We start from the raw sequence: 27,524 nt of genomic DNA, 5'->3' as shown, positions 1-27,524 counted from the left end.
ACTGAACCAACAAATTGATTTGTTAATATTTTAAAAATGTAGTCTTTCTTTGTATGCATTTGTCAGTAAGTCATTTCAATAAGGTGTTTTCAATGTAATAGAAAGCACCTTAATGGCACCACTACAGATCTGTAAATAGACAATCAGTTTAGTATTGCTATGGTCTTAATTAATTAAACCACTTTATCAATACTTCTGAATATTATCTTGCTCAAAAGAATAGCCTAGATACCATAAATTCTCCAAGATAATCCTGATACATAACATAAAATGGCATACATCAAAGTGAACTTGAAAATTTGAGTTCTGCATTACATACTTGAAAATGGAAACAAGCTTTATACACCGGGTAGTCGTCAGTAGAAGATGCCGATAAACTGACCAATCACATTTGACTACAAATCTTGACTTGATAACATAGGGTTGACTAAATTGACCAATCACATTTGACTTCAAAATCTTGATAACTTGATAACATAGGGTTGACTAAATTTACCAATCACATTTGAGTTCAAATTCTTGATAACTTAGGTTTGAGTACTGACCCTCTAGGGTTCAGCCCTCATTGGGCAGTCGTCGGTAGAATATGCCGGTAAACTGACTAAGCACATTTGACTTCAAATTCTTGGTAACTTGATAACTTAGAGTTGAGTACTTACCCTCTAGGGTTAGCATTCAACCCTCACAAGGCAGTCGTCGGTAGAAGATGCCGATAAACTGACCAATCACATTTGGATAAAAGTAACATGGCCATAGGCCAAGGATCCAGGTTAAGTACCAACGTGAGATGTCGGTATTCAACCACCCATCGGCAGAAGAAACCAATTAATTGACTAATCATATTCGGAAAAATGTAAGGCGGCCATAGGCCAGAGATTGAAAGGGTGGCCATAGGCCGAAGATCGAAAAGTAACGTGGCCATAGGCCATAAGATTGTAAGGTGGCCATAGGCCAAAGATCGAAAGGGTGGCCATAGGCCGAAGATCGAAAAGTAAGGTGGCCATTGGCCGAAGATCAACTTCAGTTGGCATCACTTGGCATACTTTGGAGGGAGAGTTTGTGTAGAAATGGAAAGTGGGATAATTTCTTGGGAGAGTTCTGGTTCAGTAGTAAAAACAATCGACACAAAGGGTTTTTTCCAAGAAAATTGTTTTCTTGGGTTTCTAAACACTCGAGAAGATTGTAATTCACTTGCTGGGATTGAGACAATTGAGAGGAACATTTGGGATTCTTAGGCTGAAAAGGAATAACTAATTGGAATCAATGAATAGGATTGATTTCAAATAGGTTTACACCTTGGGGTTTTTTTTACTTGTTGGGATTGTTTTTAAATCGGAACTGGAATTGGAATTGGCTTTGACAATTGAGATAACTGGATTTGAAATTGGAATTGGTTTACTAGTTGAGAGAAATAATTGAGTTTTCAAACTGTTGAGATTTTCAATCAGAGTCTAGCTAGATCTGATTGAAGAAGTACCTCCATCAATATAGGACCCTGATGAAACAGCTTCTGTATTGATCTCTACAGACCTCATAGAATCTTGAACCGTTGAATCAAACTGTTGTACACAAGAACAAGAACAAGAACAATGCAAGGTTAGTTTTTGAGAGACCAGTTTATTTGAAAATAAAAGACATAACCAAACCTGGAGCTGCAGAGTGGCACAACAGAACATGACATGATTTGTAGGCAAAACTTGCAACCAATTTATAATACGATATTGAGAGCATCCAGTACGTACTTACCAGTGCATTGAGCTTTTTGGCATTTGGTGCACTGTGTGATCCGTCGTCCTTATCAGATTCCATGAACCATGGTCTTGGGTCAAAAGCGAGAGTCTTTTGACTGCTAGGATCATTACGCAGGGATTCATCAGGCATTAGATCCCAGAACTCAGAACAATAGGCGTCTGAATCAATTGTGCCATTTTGCCAAGCCACCCCGTCATAAAGGTAGTTTGGTTCATAGGCGTCTGAATCAATTGTGCCATTTTGCCAAGCCACCCCGTCATAAAGGTAGTTTGGTTCATAGGCGTCTGAATCAATTGTGCCATTTTGCCAAGCCACCCCGTCATAAAGGTAGTTTGGTTCACAGGCGTCTGAATCAATTGTGCCATTTTGCCAAGCCACCCCGTCATAAAGGTAGTTTGGTTCATTGGCGTCAAAAGAAGACATGCAGAAAGGATCCAACACTTTTTGCATCTGCGAGTGTACTGGGCTGAGCAAGAGCGAGTTCCAATCTATATCCGGGACTGGTTGCTCTGGTGGGGCACAGGACATATTTGAGTCTCCCACCTGCAAATCAACTTTGATTTTAGAATCATAAATGAAGGAGATACTTGCACATAACTGCAATTGGAGTATAGTCCCCTGTGTTTCTCACCTGATCACCAGCTGTTGATTTTGTAGTCTGGGTATTATCACTAATGCGGTTACACCCAGTGAATGCTTTAGTGTTAGATGTCGATTCATCTAAATTTTTTGTAGGTGAAAAACTTGTGACACGATTGTCAGCTTCTTCTCCTGATGCTGGAGATGCTGACGCCTGTCTTGGGTCAGACTCTGCTTCTTCAGGAGAAGGTTTAGCTGTGTTAGGAGATGGAACGGCAGGTGAATTGACGTTCCAATCTATTGGATTTTGCAGCAGGAAAGGGAGCCATTTCAGTCCTTCCTGCAGTTGCTGATCAAACTGATAAAAGAAACATGAATGAACAAGATTAGTAATTATTTAATTAATTTAACAACTGTTTTAAGCATTAAGCTAAAACTCAATTCCTTTCTCACCTCCGTATCTGTCACTTGTGCCTTTTCTGCATTATCACTAATGTGGTTACGCTCAGTGAATGCTATAGTATTTGCTGTAGTTTCATGTAAATTTTTTGCAGGACAATATCCTGTGACTTGATTGTCACCTTCCTCTCCTGATGCTGAAGCCTGTCGTGGGTCAGACTCTGCTTCTTCAGGAGAAGATTTGGCTGTAGTAGGAAATGAAACAGCAGCTGCATCGGAGAGTGAAGTTAAGGGGATCTCCGGTTGCAGATCAACCTGATGGAAGAAACATGAATGAACAAGATTAGTACCAAATTTAATTTACTGCAGCACTTCTAATTTCAACACAAAAAAAGTAACCTGAAACCCAATTCCTTGCTCACCTCATCAGCTATCACATGTTTCATTGATTCTGCCACTTGATTCTCTGCACTTGGTATAGTGTCAGAAATTTTAGAAAGAAGAAATTCTTCAGTTGGTGTATGATCAATAGATAGCAGTTCCAGTGATGGAGAAGCTGCAGCCGCACTTCGTTTAGACTTGGCCGGTTCAGCTTTGCTAGTGTACTTTCGCTTTCGACCTTTGCAACCCTTGTCTGGAGATTCTGAAGCCGACTTGGCAGTTCCAGTTGCTATAGTAGTATCGCATTCCATTCCATCAGAATTTTCAGGATGAAGACATTCATTACTTGTAATTGGATGATCTTCAGCTTTGCCAGAGTTTTGCTTTGGTTTATAGAATAAACGACAGAAGACATAAGGTTTCTGCAGAAAGTAACGTACATGACCAAGTGAGTTATAAGATGATTTAGGCAGGCAGGCAGCAGCAAAAACATGTTAAACCCACCTATCAAACAAATTACTAATTAGCGAAAGACGAGATAGAAAGCCAACCTGACCGGGTTTGGTGCCATCAAGCTCCTTCAGTGTTGTGCGGTGCTCATGCATTACCCAATCAGTTCTCTTGCCGTTTGCAGCACTCCCCTGGTGGAATACCAGTATCTTTTTCTTTCCAATAGATCTTCCTCCGGAGAAGATTTCTTTATCGTGACCACTCACTTTCCAGAACCCAGAATTGGTCGTCCTGTTAAACTGTTTCCCATTCGGCTGCTTCTTCTCCGGCTGCGAGAAGTAGAACCACTCTTGATCCTTTGCCTCTATGCCGGATAAACCTACACTTGAAAGAAAATTGAGAAATCACATGATCGAGTACATTACATATTTGGAAAATCAATTGAAGCCCATGCAGAAAAATTCAAGGTACCTGGCAACTGCCAGGGCTCCCATTTTAAGAAATCAACTTCGCGAATGAAGGCAATTGCTTTTTCATCATTCCCAGTGATCTTTAACCTCAAGTAGTACTCGATGATTTCCAGTTCCGTCGGACGGAACCTGAACCCCGGTGGCAGATCGAAAGACATCGCAGCCATCACACACGCACGCACATCTTACAAACGAAGAGAATCGGCTTCATAAGGAAAAGAGCAGTGAGAGAGTGTTACACACGAAGAGAATAGGTTCCACAAGGAAAAGAGCATGCGCAGAGGGTGATCAGAGTGAGACGTGGAAAAGAGCTGTGAAAGTGTGATGAGAGTGAGAGTGAGAGTGAGAGTGAGCAAGCTGATATATATCCATATAGAAGAGAAAAAGGTCGTCCTACCAACTACTTCTTGGAGAAGTTTGCATGTGAAGGTCCTCTAGCTATTTTATATTTATTACCAACTTGGTTCTTGAATTCTTAATTTCATGAATTGAACCTTCAAAGTTTCGATTTACTCTCTCAATAATCAATATCATCCTTATTTGTCGAATACCCACAAATATTATATTGACTAAACTCATATCCAATTTTAAGATTAAGAAACAAAGAAATTAATATCCAACTGAAATTTTGAACTCTTAATCTAAATTATTGTGTCCTGGTTAATTATTTTTTATTCTTTTTCTTCTCTTCTTTTTTGTCGGTATTTTTCTTGTGCATGTATTACGAATTCTAACACTGATATCAGGGCTGACGATTTCGTAAAGTAAATGTTAAACACAACGTTTATATGAGGTTCATGATATATTTTGCATGTATAATTGCGAGCATTAGGCTTTTGGAGATGATGCACTAATAATACTACATAAATATCCCATAAAGTTGACATGGTAATGTCTAGTAACTGACCGGAAAGTTAATGTAACATGTTGAAAGATTAGTGGAATCTAAAACTAAAATTTAAGTCTAACTGATTATCTCCTCGTGCCAATGTGTCATCCATCCTTGTAATTATGTGGGAAAAGGATCCTATTCTTGTAAATATGGACTGCTATTTTGACGTCCTTGCGAAAACGCGTGGAATTTTTTGCAAGAATCTTTTACTAATGAGAAAAATAATGAAAGAGGAGAATCTTTTTGTCTTTAACAGAATCTGGGACCCTTGCTTGCCTCAACTTTTCACTACTGTACATCAAGAACTTGACCTCCAAGTAGAGGTAATTAATTATTAATATTTCTATAGTTATAATTAATATAGGCTTATAGAGTTCTTGAAAATTTATACATTAATTATTGACGAAATCATTCATGGTTGCAATGACAAATATCACAAATCTATAAGCTTTAATACATTAATCATCTTTGTACTATAAATATCTTTGCACCAATATATAAATATTACATGACTTTAATTTTACTAAATAAACTGTTAAAGGTATTATTCATGGGTTCTAATTAATTAAATTGGAACACTCACTTAATATATAACATAGCATGATTTGTGCTAACCAAACACAATATTCAAAGTTATATAGGGAAAAAAAAGTCCTATAGAAAATGTTTATTTATTTACATATGGGATTTTAATGTGATTAATGTTTTGAATTTCTTGAAATTTATTAAAATTCAAAAAGGCTGTGGACTTGACTTGATGGTCGTCGCCAAGTCCACGGACAGCATAATCAATGGTGGAAACTGTGGGGCCAATTGTCATAAAACTTTGGGGGGAAGCATTGGCCAAGGACCAGTGCTGGCTACAGTGATTCTAGAATCCTCCATTATCTAACTTGGATTGGTTAATACTTTGACACTTAAGAGAAAGAAAAGGTAAAAGAGGTCTCTATCCTATCCTCTTTGCTAATAGGTTTCGTGGAAAACCCTAACAAATATTTTATGGAAAAATAAAACAAAGTAATTAATTAGGTTATATTTGTCAACATGATTTGGACAGGCGTTTTTTGTGTTTCATTCCCAAAAAAAAAAAAAAAAAAAAAGTTAAAAAATGAAAACAGATTTAAGTGTTTTGTGATTTAGAGGTTTTTATTATTATTATTATTATTCAAAAAGGCAGGTAAATGAGACTAATTCTAGTCATTTTACCTTAACGTCATCAAAGTAACACTTGGTCGCTGGAAGTCGCACATGAGGGGTTTAAGCGTTGGGAACCGAATGTGTTCCCTCAAGTCTTACTAAGCCATAACCTGATTCAATCCCATCATAATATTAATGTGACTAAGGCGGCAAATGTTAAAATATCAATTGTTCCAAAAGCTTAAGCTAATAGGAAGAAGTAAATTTAATCACTTAAATTTATGAAATGAGTTAGGCTCACGAATTTTTTCATAGTATTAGAGCCTACCACAGGACAAATGGAGCCCACATTATTTATCCCGTGACAAGGACCAGGAAAAATATCGGCTTGCACGTGAGGGAAGGTGTTGAAAAATAATCTCACATTGCCTGTGAACAAGACCTTGGGCAGGTTTATAAGGAATTGATAATTCTATCTTATTGAACCGGTTTTATGAGATGAGTTAAGCTCACAAATTTCTTCAACTAATACTAATAAGATTGAAGATTTCCATTTTAGAAGTCGAACCCTCACCCAAAGTACTTTAAAAATTTTCTTAAAACCTCTGAATCACCATTACTGATAATTTGTTTTTTAAGTTGTTTGTTAACGTTTGTGTGTGAGAGTGGCAGAATTAACTCAGATGTAACTAATTAATGCTATATATATATATATATATATATATATATATTAAATAGAAATCGACCTGTTTTGGGTTATCAATCAAAACAGATTCTCTCAAAATTACATGCTAATAGTGTCAACATATGTCATTCCATGTGAATCCAGATCAGAATGAAGACATTCCTTAATTAGTTGTTGGATGATGATCTTCGGCTTGCACTTCCGGTGCCGGAGATTCAGAAGCCAGTGCTAGCTTACACTTGGCAGGTCCAGATTTGGTAGAGTGGTACTTTCGCTTTGGAGCTTTGCTACCATTGTTAGGCCTCTTGAATAAATGACACAGGACAAATGTTTTCTGCATAAATAAATTAAGTAATTAATCAACAAATTAAGGTGATAAGAAAAAATGGAGACCTAGGAGATCGATGAGATAGAAACCAACCTGAGCTGGGTTGGTGGTGCCATCGAGCTCCTTGAGAGTTGCGTGGTACTCGTGCATGACCCAATCGGTAATTTTGGCGTTGGAAGTAGAGCCCAGATAGAAAAGTAGTATCTTTTTCCTTCCAATCAAACTCCCTCCGGACCAGATTTTTTGATCCTTGCCAACCACTTTCCAGTACCCTGCATTCGTCGCCCTGTTCATCCGATTCCCATTCCGGTGCCGTGGCGAGAAGAAGAACCATTCTTCATCCTTTGTCGGTAAGCCGGAGGAGTCTATATATAAAAATTAAAAATAATAAAATTTAAATATTTGTTGAGCTCCCTAGCTAGCACTTCTCTTTCTTGTTGAGACTGATGCTACTACTACAGCATTTTAAAACCATTTTATATATTTGTTAAGCAATAAACAATAAAAAGAAAAAAGAAAAAAAAGAAAATATTTGGTCATATAACCTGGCAAATCCCAAGGCTCCCATTTGAAGAAATCATGATCAAGTTGGGGAATGAAGTGAAGTGCTTGGTGATTAATCCCAGTGATCTTTGACCTCAAGAAGTAGTTGACCAGTTCCTGGTCCGTCGGACAGAACCTGAACCCCCGTGGCAGCTCAAGATTCAAACACAATGCAGCCATCATGGAAGAGATCGAATGAGTTTCATAAGAAAAGAGTGATAGTGAGCAAAGCTGATACATATATATATATAAAAGAGAAAAAGCTGCATGGCCCGTCCTACTAATTAACTTCTTCCATAAGTTTGCATGAGATGGGAGGCTCAAGTTTCTTCAATTCTCTACTCTTCTAATTTATATTTATATTCATATTCAATAAATATCAAAAACTCTTTAAATATTTTTGTACTTTAACTAAACATTCTCTTTAGTTAAGAAGAATAAGTACGAAAGAGAAAAAAAAAATTAAAAAATAAATAAATAATTTTTACTTTTAAGATATTTAAATTTAGAGAACGTTATTAACCAGAGTTAAATTTAATATTGAATAGAAAGTTTATTAAATGGCATTTAAGTCATAGATTTATGGCAATAATGTAATATTCCAAAACTAAAATTTAAGTCCAATGTCTCATCCTTTGTAATGTGAGACTACTATTGTGATGAATCTTTGTACTAATTAAAAGATAATGCAAAAGGAGATTCTATAAACTTTTTACTTTATACTAGCACTAAGGAAAGTAAGTGGGATCCTTGCTGGCTATATGTATATCTAAAACTTGACGTCCAAGTAGAAGAATTGTTGATTTGATTTTATAGACAATAATTTTTTTAAGGTCTTGACATAACTTAAAATTTTTATAAGGTCTTGGCGTTTGGCAAAGGGATTGAAGAGGTGAAATCTGGTGTTTTGGTAACATTTGCTTAAGTTGTTTCACATTGACTAGTCAATCTCTAATTAGAGGGGACAAAAGCCTTGATTTGTGCTAAGACTTTACAAATGTTGTTCTCCTCGTTAATTTTTTTTTAGTTGTAATGTGATAAAAATATAAAGATAATTTGCGTCATAAAGATAATATAATTTAGGTCACATCATACACTTGAAAAAAAAAACACACACATTATAAACTAACATATGTAAAGATGATGTTGGGTGAATGAACAATTATGGTATTTCTTGTTCCACTTCTCCTTAGTTGCCTAATAGTATTGCAATGAAGGGTCAACAATCAAAGATTTAATTTATTGGGCCAAGAATCATGAACATACAAGCATGGATTCGAAGAGCTTCCTATTAATGTCTAATATTGCCGTGTCAAGACTCACATATATGTACATCTGCTTACATTTCAGAAGACACTTCAAATTATGCATGCATCAAGTTTGAAACCTTGGAGATAGATGCGACAATGGAGTCTTCGAGTCGGTTGGCGCAGGGCTCTTCGATTCGTCTTGCTTATTTTTGGAGAGAGATGAAAAATGGAGCCCAAATCTTCTCTTCTCATTGCTGATTTTTTATTTTTTTTTATTTTTTATTTTTTATTTTAAAAACCATTCTTCACGCAATTAATTGATTTTACACCACTTGTTCAATTAATTTCAGAGTCCATTTATACACGGTGTCGTTGTGCTCAACAAGGGAAAAATAAATTATATAAACTTTATTTGTGGTGATTTTCTTATTGGATCAATTGTAGATCTTTTGTTTTTTATTATTTTTTTTTTAATGTCCGCACAAAGGAAATGAAAGGAAAGAGAAATATTTAAACTAGTGACTTTTAGTACTTCATGAGACAGTGTCTGACCCATATAACTACCTCTTGAAAACGACCACCACATATATTTACATACAATTGTCAGTTTAATTAATATTGCTATAGTCAAATTAATTAAATTACTCTATCAATGCTTCCTAATATAATCTTTCTCTAAACTATATATATATATCCCAGATACGACAAATTCTCCAATATAATATGATATATAATAACATACATGAAGGCCAATTTGGAAACTTGAGTTCTTCATTACATATTTACATACTGGAAAATTGAAACAAACTTGAAATACAAATTAACATACACGCTTCAAATTCTTGATACATGTTTTAAGTAGGGGATTTGGGAAGCTAACTTAGGGTTGAGTATTGAACCCTTACGGTTAGCATTCAGCTCTCACCAGACAATCGTCGATAGAAGATACAGATAAATTGATCCATCACATTTGGATAAAATGTAAGGTAGCCATACGCCAAAGATCCATCAACTTAACATAGTCTTCAAATTTGAAAATCGAAGAAGTTCGATAATGATCTTCAAGTCACGGCTAAGTACCAACTTGCGAGATCAGTATTCAACCACCGTCGCATGGCGGTTAGGGTAGAAGATACCAATAAACTAACTGATCATACTTGGAAAAAAGTAGAGTGGCCATAAGCCAAAGATTGAAAAGTAATTAAGGTGGCCATAGGCCAGAGATTGAAAATAAGGGTGGCCATAGGCCAAAGATTTGAAAGTAAGGGTGAGCATAGGCCAAACATCAACTTTTGTTGGCATCACTTGGCATACTTTGGGCTTTGGAGGGAGAGTTTTTGTAGAAATGACAAGTGGGATAATGGATCGATTTCCATGTAAATGGGTTTCTTGGTTTTCTAAAGGTACACTTGGGAAGATTGTAATTCACTTGCTGGGATTGAGTCGATTGCGAGAAAGGTTTGGGTTCCTAGAAGATTGCCCCCCTTGAGGCCTTGAACTCGACACAAGAGTTCACAACTCTAGAATGCGGTTTGAAGAAGATGGTAATTGAGTTAATTGAAAAGGATTGGGAGAAACGTTTGGGGTTCTTAGGCTGAAAAGGAATAACTAATTGGAATCAATGAATATGATTAATTGATTTCAAATAGGTTTATACCCTTGGGGTTTTTAACCTGCTGGGATTAATGTTTGGGTGTTTGTTGAGTCACGTAGACTTTTAACGCTTGAGAAAAAGTTTGGGCTCTAGAGGTTTAGTCTTGAGAATTGGAATTGGTTTAGATAATTGAGATAATTGGAATTGGAAATGGTTGAGATAATTGGTTTAGATGGATAAGCTGTTGAGAGAAATAATTGTTGTTTCAAACTGTTGAGATTTTCAATCAGAGTCTAGCTAGTTCTGATTGAAAGAAGTACCTCCATCATTATAGGACCAGGATGAAAAATCTCCTCTATAGATCTCTACAGACCTCATAGAATCTTGAACGGTTGGATCAAACTGTTGTACACAAGAACAAGAACAAGAGCAATGCAAGGTTGGTTGCAAGTTTTGCCTACAAATTATGTCAAGTCTTCCACAGGGCCTGTTCCACGTCATCATTCGGAAAACTGCTCAAACTGTACCCTTCAATAAGAATTTGACAAGGGAACATGAAATATCTTAAGAAAAAAAAAAAAAACTAAAACATCCTATCATACTGAATCTACAAGACTACAACTTTAAAAAACTCGTCATTTACCTTTTAGATTTATGATACTCTCTTTCTCTTCATACGATAGAAAAATCATCCACTACTCTGCTACCCAAGTTGAGATATCTAAGAATTACAGCTAGTTTTAAGCTAGATATCCAATGGGGGTAGTAATGATCAAAATCAAAACTCTAGCAATGTTGGACTTGCCAATTCTAGGCCATCACTGACTTCCGTGTGGCGTTCCACATCGTTTGGGATGGAGATATGCTTATATATATAATCATATCCTTTTGGACAACAATAACAACGCATTTTAAAGCCGTAATGGTCATAATCATATCAGATACTCTGCAGTTAAGCGCTACAAAATTATGTGAGAGTAGTATCAGAATGGGTGACCTCCTAGGAAGTCTAGTTTAGAATAGTTAAAAGCAGACAATATTGTGTACCATTGGAATGAGGCGTTATAAATAGTATGAAAGCCATTGCCCAGCCTAAAATGGGAGAGCGTGCACTAGCCCTTGATGGTCGCCAGTTGGCACTCGTTGAGACGCCAAAAATTATAATGTTTCATACACTGGTGTAAAATGTTTTGTAGGAAATCATTTTCAAAAAAATATTTTCTGCTGAAAACATTTTTCGACGGAAAACATTTTATGTCCAAACAAACGGAACCTTAATTTAAAAACCGCTCTTCCCGCAATGAATTGGTTTTACACCACTTGTTCAATTAATTTCACAGTGAATTTACACACGATGTGGTTGTGCTTAACAAGGGAAAAATAAATTGCATAAACTTTATTTGTGCTGATTTTCTTGTTGGATCAATTGTACCTTTCTTTTTTTTTCTTTTTTTTTTTTTGTGTCTCCAAGAGGTAGTTTAATCGATTGGGACCACGTCTAATGAAGTGGAGGTCACTAGTTCGAATCTCCCTCCCCCTCTTGTGTGGACATGTCAAAAAAAAAAAATTGTAGCTTTTTAATTTTTTTTTTCAACAGATATAACAGCCTCTTGAAATCGACCACCACATATCTGTACATGCAATCAGTTTAATTAATATTGCTATAGTCTTAATTAATTAAATTACTTTATCAATGCTTCCTAATATTATCTTTCTCTAAGCTATACTCCTGATACGACAAATTCTCCAATATAATAACATGTATGAAGGCTGATTTGGAAACTTGAGTTCTTCATTACATATTTACACACTGGAAAATTGAAACAAACTTGAAATACAAACTTGAGTTCTTCATTACATATTTCCATACTGGAAAATTGAAACAAACTTGAAATACAAACTTGAGTTCTTCATTACATATTTACATAGTTGACAATTGAAACAAACTTGAAATACAAATTAACATACACACTTCAAATTCGTGATACATGTTTTAAGTAGGGGATTTGGGAAGCTAACTTAGGGTTACGTATTGAACCCTTAGGGTTAGCATTCAGCCCTCACCATACAATCGTCAATAGAAGATGCCGATAAATTGACCCATCACATTTGGATAAAATGTAAGGTGATCATACGCCAAAGATCCATCAACTTAACATAATCTTCAAATTTGGAAGTCTAAAAAGCTTGATAATCTTCAAGTAACAGCTAAGTACCAACTTGCGAGGTTAATATTCAACCACCGTCGCACGGCGGTCCGCATAAGATACTAATAAACTAACTAATCATACTTGGAAAGAAGTAAGGTGGGCATAGGCCAAACATCAACTTTTGTTGGCTTCACTTGGCATACTTCGGACTTTGGAGGGAGAGTTTTTGTAGAAATGACAAGTGGGATAATGGATCGATTTCCATGAAAATGGGTTTCTTGGTTTTCTAAACGTACACTTGGGAAGATTGTAATTCACTTGCTAGGATTGAGTCGATTGCGAGAAAGGTTTGGGGTTCTAGAAGATTGGTACTCTACTTGAGACCTTGAACTCGATGGAGGAGTTCATAACTCTAGAATGCGGTTTGAAGAAGATGGTAATTGAAAAGGATTGGGAGGAACGTTTGGGGTTCTTAGGCTGAAAAGGAATAACTAATTGGAATCAATGAGTATGATTGATTTCAAATAGGTTTATACCCTTGGGGTTTTTTTCCCTGCTGGGATTGTTTGGGTGTTTGCTGAGAAAAAGTTTGGGCTCTTGAGGTTTAGTCGTGACTCGTGAGAATTGGAATTGGAAATGGTTTAGAGAATTGAGATAATTGCTTTAGATCGATAAGCTGTTGAGAGAAATAATTTTTGTTTCGGATGAGATTTTCAATCAGAGCCTAGCTAGATCTGATTGAAGAAGTACCTCCATCGTCATAGGATCCGGGATTTAACAACCCAGATGAGCCTTTATATTGATCTCGTCAGACCACATAGAATGCTGAACCGGTGGATCAAACTTCTGCACACAAGAACAATGCAAGGTTAGTTTTTGAAACACCAGTTTATTTGTAAATAAAAGACACAAGCTGTAAACCTGAAGCTGCAGATTGACACAACAGAACGTACATGACATTGAGAGCATCCGGCCAGTACTTACCAGTGCATTGAGCATTTTTGCATTCACTGCACTGCGTGATACGTCGTCCATTACAGATTCCATGTTTTTCATGGTCTCACAGCCAAAAGCGAGTTTCTTTTGACTGCTAGGATCGTTACCAAGGGACTCATCTGGATTATTGGGCATCGGACCCCATAACTCAGACTTATAGGTGGCTGGATCATTTGTGCCATATTGCGAAGGCACCGCATAGTTTGGTTCATCAGCGACAAGGTCAGACATGCAAATAGCATCCAACACTATTTGCATCGGCGAGTGTGATGGGGAGAAGAAGGGCGAGTCCCAATCTATATCTGCTACTGGTTGCTCTGGTGGGGCACAGCACATATTTGAGTCTCCCATCTGCAAATCAACTTTGATTTTAGAAACATAAATGAAGGAGATACTTGCAAATCAACTGCACTTGGAATATAGTTCAGTCTTTCTCACCTGATTACCAGCTGTTGCTTCGGCCCCTTGAGAATTGTTTGTGGGTGCTACAGTGTTAGATGTCATTCCATCAGAGTAACATCCTGTGAGATGATTACCAACTTCCTCTCCTAATGCTGGATATACTGAAGCCAGCGCTGGCTCAGACTCTGCTTTTTCAAAAGAAGATTTAGCTGTGGGAGGAGATGAAAAAGTAGGTGTATTGGGGAGTGAAAGGGTGCAATCTGGTGGATCTTGCAGCATGTCTAAGAGCATATTTAGTTCTTCCTGAGAAGAAACATGAATGAACAAGATTAGTATTTAATTTAATTAACAACAGATTTAAGCTGAAACTCAATTCCTTTCTCACCTCATCTGTCATATGATTCTCTTCAGGTGCTCTAATGTAAGATGTGGTTCCAAAAATTGCTGGATACTCTTCAGCTTGCACTGATGCTGGAGATACTAAAGCTTGGGTTAGGTCAGACTCTGCTTCATCAGCAGAATATTTGGCCGTGTTTGGAGATGAAACAGCAGCTGTATCGGAGAGTGAAGTTAAGAGGGTCGAAAGGTTGCTCTCCGGTTGTAGATCAACCTGATGGAAGAAACATGAATGAATAAGATTAGTACTAAAATTAATTTACTGCAGCACTTCTAATTTCTACAACAAAAAAAAAAATAACTAGTGTTTTAAGACCCATTCCTTTCTCACCTCATCAGCTATCACTTGTGCCATTTCTACCACTGGATTCTCTGCAGAAAAATTGGTGTCACCACACTCAACACTTGCTATAGTGTCATATGTCATTACATCAGAATTTTCAGAATGAGGAGATTCGTTAGTTGTTGGATGATCTTCAGCTTGCACTTCCAGTGCTGAAGATTCTGAAGCCGCCCTTCGTTTAGACTTGGCAGGTCCAGCTTCGGTAGAGTGCTTTCGCTTTCGACCATTGCCACCATTGTTAGTTCTCTTGAATAAACGACACAGAACAAAGATTTTCTGCATAAATTAAGTTAATCAACAAGGTGAGAACTTAGAATCACCAACAGAGTAAATCCTCTTCAAAGATGACCCTTTACATGATCAAGAGGAAATGTGAAGCCAATAATAAAAAAAAAAAAAAAGACGAAATTGTAATCCCACCTGATCGCCATCGGGATCGGTGCCATCAAGCCCCTTCAGGATTGCGTGGTACTCATGCATTACCCACTCAGTTTTTTTCCCATTTGGAGTGCGCCCCTCATTGAAAACCAGTATCTTTTTTATTCCAATCAACCTCTCTCCAGACCAGATTTCTTGATCCTTACCAGTCACTTTCCAGTACCCAGCTCTGGTTGCCCTGTTCAATCGATTCCCATTCGAGTGCTTACGGTCCTGTGGCGAGAAGAAGCACCACTCTAGATCTTTTGTCCGTATGCCGGATAAATCTACACTTAAACAAGCAAGACTGAGCACAACAAAAATTTGACAGCCCAAGTGAGAAATTACATCATGAGTACATTACATAATTTACATAATAATGAGGACATCAATTAAAGCCCAAAAAAATTCACGGTCTGAAATAAGAAAATCAAATCGTCATAGACTCATATTAAGTAGAAGGGGGTGATCACCTGGCAAATCCCAGGGCTCCCATTTGAAGAAATGAAGTTCGGTAATAAAGTCAAAGTTCTCATCATTCCCAGTGATCTTTGACCTCAAGTAGTCGATGAGTTCGTCGTCCGTCGGACTGAACCGGATTCCCCGTGGCAGATTCGAATACCAATTGGCCATCAAACTCAGAGAATGAATTTCGTCAGAAAGAGAGGTCAGAGGAGTGGAAGACTAAGTGTGAACAGACCTGATATCTATATAGAAGATAAAAGGTGGGCCCTACTAACTTCCCCGAGAAGTTTGCACGTGAGGCTCACGATTCTTTTTTCTTTTTTTCTTTTTTTCCTTTTTTTATTCCTTATAATTTAGAGGGAATAAGCTAGGAAAGATTTCACCAATCAATAAATAAATAAAGGGGACTTAGGGGAGGGCAAACCAATAAAAGCCCTAACACACCAAAAAAAAAAAATATTATTATTATTATTATTATTATTATTTTTTGTAACAATGACTTCATATACACTATTAAATATGAGTAATGCTTTTTTCAAAAAAAAAAAAATCATGAGTAACAGTAGAGACAATCTTTTTATCCTCTTAAAGTTGATATGACTTTCAAAATTATTATTGAATCAAAATTCAAGTATGATTCATCTAAAATTTAATTGTGATTTTAAAAGTCACATCAGCTTTAAGACGAAAAAAAGATAGTTTCTAACATTACTCATTAAATATACCAAATTTAATTTGAAATTTTGACATGATATGTCCACACAAGAGGGAGGAAAAAAATTCGAACTAGTGACCTCTACTTCATTAAGCGTGGTTTCAGCTGATTGAGCTACCTCTTGGGGACAATTTAATTTGAAATTGAACATCAACTTTAGGAGGATAAAAAGAAAAGATAAAAAGATGATTTCTAACATTACTCATTAAATATACCAAATTTAAATACTAATTATAAATTTAATTTGAAATTGAGAGATGAGTGCAATCCAAAACAAAAATGGAAGTCTAATTAATTATCTCATGCCAATGCGGCAAGTATTGTGATGTCATTTGCCAAAACGCGTGGAGTTAGGAAGAATCTTGGTAAAGAGGAGAATTTTTTATTTTATTTTATTTTTTTTGTGAAGAGGAGAATCTTTTTCACTATGCAATGGCAAAGGAGTGAAGGACAGCAAACCACATCCAATAAATCTTCAAAAACTACTCACAAAAAAAAAAAAAAAAAAAAAAAAAAAAAACTTGATTTCCAAGTCCAAGTTTTGGACAGAGTAAAGTTACACCACGATCGATTACTTTCAAAGCTAAAAATAAATATTCCTTTTTACACTACTTTAGGTAGAATGCAATGAAAAACAGACACCTCTGCTAAGAATATTAGGTTAAGAGTTATTTATTTTCTTAGATATTTTAGGTCTATTGAGTTTACTTTTTTTTAAGTCGACGAAGTTACTATTATTTGCCTATATATATAGGTCACTTCTGTACATTATTTTATATGATTCAATATACAATATTATTCTCAACATGGTACTAGAGCACATATTCTGAATCACCTTTAATTTTTTTTTTTTTTTTTTCACGGTGCCGCTAGTGTTTTCTAGCGAATCTCTTGCTTTGTCATTTTCAACAAAAATTCACCTATTCTACAACTTAAACAAAAAGAAAAAACTTGACTAATAATAATAAGGGTTAAATACTTAATACTCTCTGGGGTTTAGAAACTTTATTTTTACCCCTATGGCTTTATTTTTATCACAGGACCCCCTGGAGTTTTGATAAAGTTTCAAGTTAGTTTATCCGTTAGTTGACCGTTAGGAGTGACACGTGAACCAATAAGATGTTGACATGTGGCACCTATTTAAATTTTTTTTTTTAATTAAAAAAAATGTAACCCCCAAATGGCCAAGGGGGTGGCCCTCAATTTTTTTCCTTTTTTTTTAAAAAAAAAAAAATACATTTTTTTAATTAAAATACATTTTTTTAATTAAAATAAAATAAAATAGGTGCAACATGTCAACATCTGATTGGTCCACGTGTCACTCCTAACGGTCAACTAACGGATTGACTAACTTGGTCTTTTATCAAAACCTCAGGGGGTCCTATAATAAAAATGAAACCCCAGAGGGGTAAAAATAAAGTTTTCAAACCCCATGAGGTATTAAGTATTTAACCCTAATAATAATAATAATAATACTCTGAAACTCATTTTATAGTGATTGAAATGTCGTGTTTTAAGTAACCTTTTATGTTAAATACTTAAAAAAGTAAAAATGTTAATCATTTAAAACATGTAACATCAACTGCTATAAAATAACTGTAACAAATGGCTTTAAATAATTCATTACTCAATCCAAAAAAATAAAAAGTCCGTTTACAAATAAATCATTCTAACGAAATATATATATTCATTCTTGTTAATTCAAATATTAATACGTCATTTGAATTCAGTAGTATAATAATCTACTAAATAATATTATTTATATATTTATACATAATTGCATAACTTGAATTTTATTGAATGAACTACAAAAATATTGTTTAAAGTTAACAATGATATTATTCGTGGGTCCTAAATTGAAACATTTGCTTAATATATAAGACTATAAGAGAGTGTGATTTTGGCTAACTAAACACAATATTCAAAGTTATATAGAAAAGGTTCCGTTTGTTTCGCAATAAAATTATTTACGAAAAATGTTTTTTGTATTTTCGGGTGTTTGGTGCGACGTAAAATAATAGTTAACGGAAACTATTTTCCCTTTGACCAAAAATTCTTATTTAATTTTCAGGCATCTCATTATCAAATCGACGGATCCTACCAAGACTCGCCCAAGACCCCGTTGGGACCCACCCAGGACTTGACCGAGACTCACCTAAGACCTGATCGGACCCACCCAGGACCCCGCTGGAACTTGCCCAAGACTTGACCGAAACCTACCTGGGACTCGACTAGACCCATCTTGGACCCATCAGGACCTGACTGGACCTGCCCGGGACTTGACCAGGACCTGCCCAAGACCCTGCCTGGGACCTGCCAAGGACCCGCTCGGGACTTGACTAAGACCCGACCGGACCCACCCAAGACCCCGTAGGGACTCATTGGAAAATATTCTTGGCGAAAAATATTTTCCTTGAAAATGATTTTTTAGAAAATATTTTCCGATATTTGGCATGTAAGGAAAATCAAGCGGGTCCCGATCGGGTCCCCGACATTGGAAAATATTTTTCGATATTTGGTGTGTACGCAAAATCATATTAAACACTAAATTACAAAAATGTCTCTGTCGGGTCTTGGGCGGGTCCTGCCAAGGTCTCAAGTTGATCCCAACAAGTCCTGATAGGGTCTAGGCGGTGTCCAAGCAAATCTCGGGTGAGTCGCAGTGGGTAATTTTCAGTTGTGAATAAAAATTACATTTTATAGTTTAATCTGATTAAATGAAAATATAAAAAAAATATTTGTAATTTTTAATGCGTACCACCAAAAAATGTTTTTATCATAAAATATTTTCCTATAAAATAATTTTCTTAAAAATATTTTAGGTTGAAACAAATAAAGCCAAAATGTTACTTTATTTACATAACTGGTTTAATGTGATTATAATATTTTGAATTTCTTGAAATTTATTGAACTTAAAAAATATTGTGGACCGATTGTCGCAAGTCAACGGACAACATAATAGTACTCAACCATGGAAACTGTGGGGCCACCACTGTCATAAAACTTAGGAAGGAAGGAAGCCACTTTAGCTATGTTTGCCCAAGGAAAGCCCCGCACTGTTCCAACTACAGTGCGGACTGACACGTGGTTGACTTTTTCATCTTAATTTTTTTTTTTTTTTAAGCAAAATATTAAAAAAAAAAAAAAAAGCAGGAAAACGCTGGAGTGGGCCACCCCCTTGGCCACGGGGGTGGTTCGACCACCCCCAGATCGGCCAGGGGGTGGCTCCAACCACCCCCTTGGCCAAAAATGGGGTGGTCCGGCCACCCCATTTTGGCCAAGGGGTGGCTGGAACCACCCCAGCGTTTTCCTGCTTTTTTTTTTTTTTTTTTTTTTTAATATTTTGCTTTTAAAAAAAAAAAAAAATTTAAGATGAAAAAGTCAACCACATGTCAGTCCGCACTGTAGTTGGAACAGTGCCGTTCCAACTACAGTGCGGGGCTCTTCCTTTGGCAAACATAAGCTACGTTTGGCAAGGGGAGGTCCAGCACTGTAGCTGGAACGGCACTGTTCCAGCTACAGTGTAGAGCTGACATGTGGTCAGTTTTTTTATTTTTTTATTATTTTTTTTAAGGAAAATATTTAAAAAAAAAAAAAAAAAAAAAAAAAAAAAACAGAGGGGAAAGATGGGGTGGTTCCAGCCACCCCTTGGCCAAAATGGGGTGGTCCGGCCACCCCATTTTGGCCAAGGGGTGGCTGGAACCACCCCATCTTTCCCCTCTGTTTTTTTTTTTTTTTTTTTTTTCTTTTTTTTTTTTTATATTTTACTTAAAAAAAATAATAATAAAAAAATGAAAAAGCTGACCACATGTCAGCTCTGCACTGTAGCTGGAACAGTGCTGTTCTAGCTACAGTGCTGGACCTCCCCTTGCCAAACGTAGCTATAGCTTTTGAGTCTTTGACCATTACTAGCTACAGTGTCAAGCTGGAAAGACACACAGGATTCTAGAATTCTCCATTATCTAACTTGGATTCATGATCTACTTATAAAAATAAAAAATAAAAAACTTGGATTCTAGAATTTTCCATTATCTAACTTGGATTCATGATGTACTTACTACTTATAAAAAAAATATAAAAAAATAAAAAGAAAAAAACTTGGGTTCTAGAATCCTCCATCCTACCCACTTCATTAAGTTTTGATGGAAATATAAAATCCAACTACTTTTTCTAGTTTTTTTGTAATAATAGAGCATTTTAAGCAATATATATTCTTAAAAGTGACAAGATGGGGAAAAAAAAAAGAAGGGAAAATCAATCTAATTTCATTAATAGTAGTCCAGAGCATAAAAGCTCTTACAATCACAGAACATACAATTCTGTAAGATTATAGACGTCAAATATCCGCTATCTCAGCTCGATCTTTAGATTATAGAACAAATTTGCTAACTCAAACTCCTTCCGAGAGCACAGGAAGCCATTTCCCAGGTATGAGCAAAAAACTCACACCCAAACCATTTCCCTCTTGACCCGAAAGTTAGAAACATTATTCACACGGCTAGGACCATAAAATAAAACCAACAACAACAAACAAACAACAACAACAAAAACCCCTCACAAGCAATAGTGGAGAAGCACGGCATCGTAGATATCTTTTTGGAAAACACGCTTTGACTGAAAAAAAAAAAAAAAAAAAAAAAAAAAAAAAAAAAAAAAAACGATTAGATTTAAGGTTAAAGGGACGAGATCTAGATCTAAATTTAGATCTACAAACTAGATTTAAAGCAACCCGCAAAAAATAGAGACCGATGAAGCCTACAGAAAAGACGCCGAGCACCGGTAAGTGTTCACTTTTAATAATGAAACATCTTTAAAAAAAAAGATAAAAATATATAATTAAAACGAATGAAATATTATTATGGAATAAAGTACTAAGGGCCTGTTTGGGAGTGCGATTTCAATAAGTGCGATTTTAAAAATTGCGTTTTTAAAATCGCTACTTTTTAAAATCGCACAGACGTTTGGTAAAACATGCTAAAAAGTACTTTTTTTATCAATTGAATATTTGGATAAAATTAACATATAATTGCGGTTTCATGACCAAATTACCAATAAGGACATTTCTTTATAACAGTAAAATAACTAACATTATCTATAAGCCTCAATTTTTAACACCTATGAAAACAAAAGTTTGACTTATAATTTTACATTAACTTTGAGTTTTCTACTTAGGCAATTATATATTGCTATACTACTTGTTTCTATATGCTTTTTTGTTTTTGCATTTTTTTTCTTGAAACATATTCCTAACAGACATATAATAAAAAATACAAGAACAATCCATCAAATTAAACTAATAATGTTTATCAAATTTAACTATTACATAATTCACCAATAATTTAAATTAGTACTTGATATCTGTTTATTACCCATTATATATATAAAATATCACCAACTGTTACAATGCAATACCCATTAAAAAATAAAAATAAAAATTCATCACAAATTGTTACTGTACAGTACCTTTTTTTTTTTTAAAAAAAAAAGCCATAAAAATTTGTCACTGTGCACATCACTATGTAGTGCACAGTGACTTGAGAAAAATCATCATCTTGGCCACTGTACAATTTTTTTTTTTTTTTTTTCTAAAGAAAAAGCATCACACGGTTACTGTACACGCACTATCACATTACTGTGCCTGTACAGTGATCTATCACTGCATACTATGATGGATTGCAGATCATTATGCATGCACGGTAATCTAAATGAAATTTTGAAAAAAAAAAAAATAATCACAACTTTACGATGTAAAAATGGTCGAAGAACATAAACACATATATAAAAAGACACAATAATCATACAAACCACATAAAATAACACCGAACACCAAACAGTGGAAAGTTTTACAAAAGCAAATGAGTTATATGGAGAGAAAGAAAATATTAAAGTGAGATTATTACCTGGTAGAGGGGTAGAGAGATGAACAACAGAGACGCACACTGCTACAGGGCGGAGAAAGGATGAACGAGACAGAGAGGATGAAGAAAAAAAAACAGAAAAAGAAGGGTTTTAATATATGTTATGTGGGTATTCTTGGTATTTTTTTCAATCTCATTAAAAAAAAGGTAACTATTGCGCCAAATATCTTTTTAATAGAAATCGTGATTTTGTTTTAAATTCGCACTTTTTCAAATAAGCACCCTCTAATCAGCTTATGAAAATCGTAGATTTTTTTGCGATTTTAAAATTTGTGTTTTTAAAATCGCAATCTCAAACACCATAAAATTGTGATTTGGTTTAAAATCGCAGATTATTTTTTTTAAAATGCACTCCCAACCGCACCCTAAGTTTATTTTTGATTTTCTTGGGTTCTTTGTGAAATTTTTTATCTATTAAAAAAAAAAAAAAAAAAGAACCCGCTCCTAAATCAAAACTATGAAGATTAATTTGACAATAACCTGAACTATCATGACTAATTTAATAATTTCCATATTATGAAAATAAAAGGGCGAAAACACTAGGAACTCGAGCGTCACTCGTCGCCAAGTCAATGGGCAGCATAATAAACCTTGGGAAGGGTGGGGGCCAGTGTGATGAAACATTGGTCAAAAGCAAGTCAACCTTGACCATTTGCCCAAGGACCACTACTGGCGCGTGAAGCTCAAAACATAAAACGAGGGGAATTCTAGAATCATCCATTCTCTAAATTGGATTGGTGAATGCTCTGAGTCTCTGACGTTCAAAAGGAACGTGGGTAGATCCCCACCCTTCATATCATGGGTCCATCCTATCCACTTCACAGTGCTGAAGCCTGAAGCTTATATACCACGTAGTTAACTGTTTAAGTGGGGCCCTTGAATATAGTTAGGTTGTGGGAAAAAGCCCAAACAAAATTTTGATGGAAGAATATACCTAAGTTTTTGTAATTTCTTTAGTAATTCATTCATTATTTTTTGGTAAGTAAATCTATTAACATTCTAATGATAAAAGCTAATCAAACAATTATTTTGTTTGACATAAATAATAACTATAGTTTGAAATTAATAAACTACACATCATATCATATATTATGGTATGTTATTTTTATATCGTACTTATTATCAAAAGTTGTAACAAGTGTTTTTTTTTTTTATTGAAATTCTATTGCCCTTTTTTTTAAGACATTTGATATTAATATTTTATTTTCACGACAATTATCAATTAACCCACGTAATGCATGAGAAGAATGCTATTTTTTTTTTTTTTTGATATAGAATAATATCTAAGTGAATATCATGATTGCATAGTCCAAGTTAAAAACTAATACGTGTTTTAATGATAACAAATAACAATGAACCTTATTACAAATATAACAACGAACACCAGATGAAAACAATTCATGTAGTTATTCATCAAGAATTTTATCATAAAATTTTCTAACACCACATTCTTAACTTCCTATGTTAAAAAAGCATTAACCATTAAGACTATATATATATTTGCAAGTTCTTGTTGCCTAATTAGGGGTGTACATGCAGATATAATTATTTGTAATATCTTTTAATCCGCATTCGTAAAATGCAGATATCACTTTTAGATATCCACATCCGCATTATGTTTTTATTAACCACATCCACGCGGTAATTAAATGTGATTATTATTTGCTATCCGCATTTTAAGTCATGAGCCTATTTTATTCTTTTGAGTCTTCTTTTGGTCTCTATTACAACCTATTTTAAGCAATTTGAAAATAGTTTGTGTCGATTTTTAGTATTTTGGACTTGTCTTAATTTTTTTAAGCCCTAATATTTTGAAAATATATTGATTTTATATTACTTTTGTCTTTTTGCCTAAGTGAATGAGTGAACTATGAAAAAAATAAAAAAACATAATATATACCTAATCCAAAACGACATCGTTTTGGTATTTAATATAACATATAAAAAATATATTATTTATAAAAGGTATGTAGATGCGGTTATCCTAAAATCGTTATTTACATCTGCATATTTAAATAGTTGTGGATAACGGATGCATGCGGTTAATATCCGACTGCATGTACACTCCTACCACACACCCCATCTAAAAACATACAATTTCCACGATAGATACAATGTCGGACAATGCACATGGACCATCCAACAATCTGTAACCATCTCATAGTTGGATATGGTAACCCATTTCTATGAGTAATGCTAAAAGGAGAACAATAGTTCTTCTTATGTCCTCTCAAATATAACATAATTTTTAAAATCATTAATATATCAAAATTCAATAATAATAATTCAAATTTAGTGATAATTTTAAAAGATACATCATATTTGAAATGATATAAAAAAAAAGTCTAATCCTCCTTTTGGCATTACTCTATTTTCTTATAATAATAATAATAACAAACTTCAGACAAAACAAAGAGACAAACGGCAGGACTAGGTGAAAGTACCACAACATTAATACAAATGAAATGCTCCAAAGATACAAGCTTTCTTAAAAAACACAAAACAAAACAAAAACAAACAAACTTCACACTCCCATTAAAAACAAAAATATATAACTAGTTTAAATTTTTTTTTTTTTTTTAAAAAAAAAACATAATATTCTTGTTCAAGATTTATCCTCTGCCTGCTCTGGTACTTGGTAGGTTAATGTCCATCAAAAATGAAAATAGATTTAAGTGTTTTGTTGATTAAAGGTTTATTATTATTATTATTATTATTATTATTATTATTATTCAAAAAGGCAGGCAAAGAAGACTAATTCTACTTATTCTACCTTAACATCATCAAAGTAACACCTGGTTACTAGAAGTCGCACATGAGGGGTTTAGACGTTGAGAACCGAATGTGCTCCCTTAAGTTTTACTAAGCCATAACTTGATTCAATCCCATCATAATATTAGTGTGACTAAGGCGGCTAATGTTAAAATACCAGCCAAAAGCTTAAGCTGATAGGAAGAAGTAAATTTACTTACTTAAATTTATGAAATGAGTTAAGCTCACGAATTTCTTCATGGTATTAGAGCCTACTACAGGACAAATGGAGCCCACACTATTTACCCCGTGACAATGACCAGAAAAAATATCGGCTTGCACGTGAGGGAAGGTGTTGAGAAATAATCTCACATTGCCTGTTGACAAGACCTTGGGCATGTTTATAAGGAATTAACAATTCTCTCTTATTGAACCGGTTTTATGAAATGAATTAAGCTCACGAATTTCTTTAACTAATACTAATAAGATTGAAGATTTCCATTTTAGAAGTCGAACCCTCACCCAAAGTACTTTAAAAATTTTCTTAAAACCTCTGAATCACCATTACTGATAATTTGTTTTTTAAGTTGTTTGTTAACGTTTGTGTGTGAGAGTGGCAGAATTAACTCAGATGTAACTAATTAATGCTATATATATATATATATATATATATATATATATATATATTAAATAGAAATCGACCTGTTTTGGGTTATCAATCAAAACAGATTCTCTCAAAATTACATGCTAATAGTGTCAACATATGTCATTCCATGTGAATCCAGATCAGAATGAAGACATTCCTTAATTAGTTGTTGGATGATGATCTTCGGCTTGCACTTCCGGTGCCGGAGATTCAGAAGCCAGTGCTAGCTTACACTTGGCAGGTCCAGATTTGGTAGAGTGGTACTTTCGCTTTGGAGCTTTGCTACCATTGTTAGGCCTCTTGAATAAATGACACAGGACAAATGTTTTCTGCATAAATAAATTAAGTAATTAATCAACAAATTAAGGTGATAAGAAAAAATGGAGACCTAGGAGATCGATGAGATAGAAACCAACCTGAGCTGGGTTGGTGGTGCCATCGAGCTCCTTGAGAGTTGCGTGGTACTCGTGCATGACCCAATCGGTAATTTTGGCGTTGGAAGTAGAGCCCAGATAGAAAAGTAGTATCTTTTTCCTTCCAATCAAACTCCCTCCGGACCAGATTTTTTGATCCTTGCCAACCACTTTCCAGTACCCTGCATTCGTCGCCCTGTTCATCCGATTCCCATTCCGGTGCCGTGGCGAGAAGAAGAACCATTCTTCATCCTTTGTCGGTAAGCCGGAGGAGTCTATATATAAAAATTAAAAATAATAAAATTTAAATATTTGTTGAGCTCCCTAGCTAGCACTTCTCTTTCTTGTTGAGACTGATGCTACTACTACAGCATTTTAAAACCATTTTATATATTTGTTAAGCAATAAACAATAAAAAGAAAAAAGAAAAAAAAGAAAATATTTGGTCATATAACCTGGCAAATCCCAAGGCTCCCATTTGAAGAAATCATGATCAAGTTGGGGAATGAAGTGAAGTGCTTGGTGATTAATCCCAGTGATCTTTGACCTCAAGAAGTAGTTGACCAGTTCCTGGTCCGTCGGACAGAACCTGAACCCCCGTGGCAGCTCAAGATTCAAACACAATGCAGCCATCATGGAAGAGATCGAATGAGTTTCATAAGAAAAGAGTGATAGTGAGCAAAGCTGATACATATATATATATAAAAGAGAAAAAGCTGCATGGCCCGTCCTACTAATTAACTTCTTCCATAAGTTTGCATGAGATGGGAGGCTCAAGTTTCTTCAATTCTCTACTCTTCTAATTTATATTTATATTCATATTCAATAAATATCAAAAACTCTTTAAATATTTTTGTACTTTAACTAAACATTCTCTTTAGTTAAGAAGAATAAGTACGAAAGAGAAAAAAAAAATTAAAAAATAAATAAATAATTTTTACTTTTAAGATATTTAAATTTAGAGAACGTTATTAACCAGAGTTAAATTTAATATTGAATAGAAAGTTTATTAAATGGCATTTAAGTCATAGATTTATGGCAATAATGTAATATTCCAAAACTAAAATTTAAGTCCAATGTCTCATCCTTTGTAATGTGAGACTACTATTGTGATGAATCTTTGTACTAATTAAAAGATAATGCAAAAGGAGATTCTATAAACTTTTTACTTTATACTAGCACTAAGGAAAGTAAGTGGGATCCTTGCTGGCTATATGTATATCTAAAACTTGACGTCCAAGTAGAAGAATTGTTGATTTGATTTTATAGACAATAATTTTTTTAAGGTCTTGACATAACTTAAAATTTTTATAAGGTCTTGGCGTTTGGCAAAGGGATTGAAGAGGTGAAATCTGGTGTTTTGGTAACATTTGCTTAAGTTGTTTCACATTGACTAGTCAATCTCTAATTAGAGGGGACAAAAGCCTTGATTTGTGCTAAGACTTTACAAAT

At 34.8% G+C, this 27,524-nt stretch overlaps 2 protein-coding genes across 2 annotated transcripts; both read right to left on the bottom strand.

Moving 5' to 3' along the window:
* Nucleotides 1–869: 869 nt before the first annotated feature.
* Nucleotides 870–15,813, bottom strand: LOC132181034 (uncharacterized). The gene is made up of 16 exons (XM_088512821.1): nucleotides 15,638–15,813; nucleotides 15,168–15,451; nucleotides 14,736–15,023; nucleotides 14,394–14,618; nucleotides 14,045–14,311; nucleotides 13,595–13,957; nucleotides 7,619–7,847; nucleotides 7,167–7,438; nucleotides 6,926–7,079; nucleotides 4,033–4,215; nucleotides 3,663–3,940; nucleotides 3,153–3,533; nucleotides 2,785–3,045; nucleotides 2,384–2,689; nucleotides 1,747–2,295; nucleotides 870–1,559 (listed from the first exon to the last, which is right to left on the bottom strand). Exons 1-16 carry the CDS (start codon nucleotides 15,795–15,797, stop codon nucleotides 1,452–1,454), a joined length of 4,308 nt encoding a protein of 1,435 aa, XP_088368947.1. The 5' UTR covers nucleotides 15,798–15,813; the 3' UTR covers nucleotides 870–1,451.
* Nucleotides 15,814–25,724: 9,911 nt separating this feature from the next.
* LOC132168034 (protein NTM1-like 9) lies at nucleotides 25,725–26,716 on the bottom strand. The gene is made up of 3 exons (XM_059579100.2): nucleotides 26,528–26,716; nucleotides 26,076–26,347; nucleotides 25,725–25,988 (listed from the first exon to the last, which is right to left on the bottom strand). The coding sequence occupies exons 1-3, from the start codon at nucleotides 26,706–26,708 to the stop codon at nucleotides 25,818–25,820; spliced, it is 624 nt and encodes a 207-aa protein (XP_059435083.2). The 5' UTR covers nucleotides 26,709–26,716; the 3' UTR covers nucleotides 25,725–25,817.
* Between the last annotated feature and the right edge of the window lie 808 nt (nucleotides 26,717–27,524).

The sequence above is a fragment of the Corylus avellana genome, chromosome 2 (genome assembly GCF_965113065.1).
Source record: "Corylus avellana chromosome 2, dhCorAvel1.hap1.2, whole genome shotgun sequence".
NCBI lineage: Eukaryota > Viridiplantae > Streptophyta > Magnoliopsida > Fagales > Betulaceae > Corylus > Corylus avellana.
Note: the sequence above shows the minus strand (reverse complement) of the source record. Positions and strands in the feature narration are given on the sequence as shown.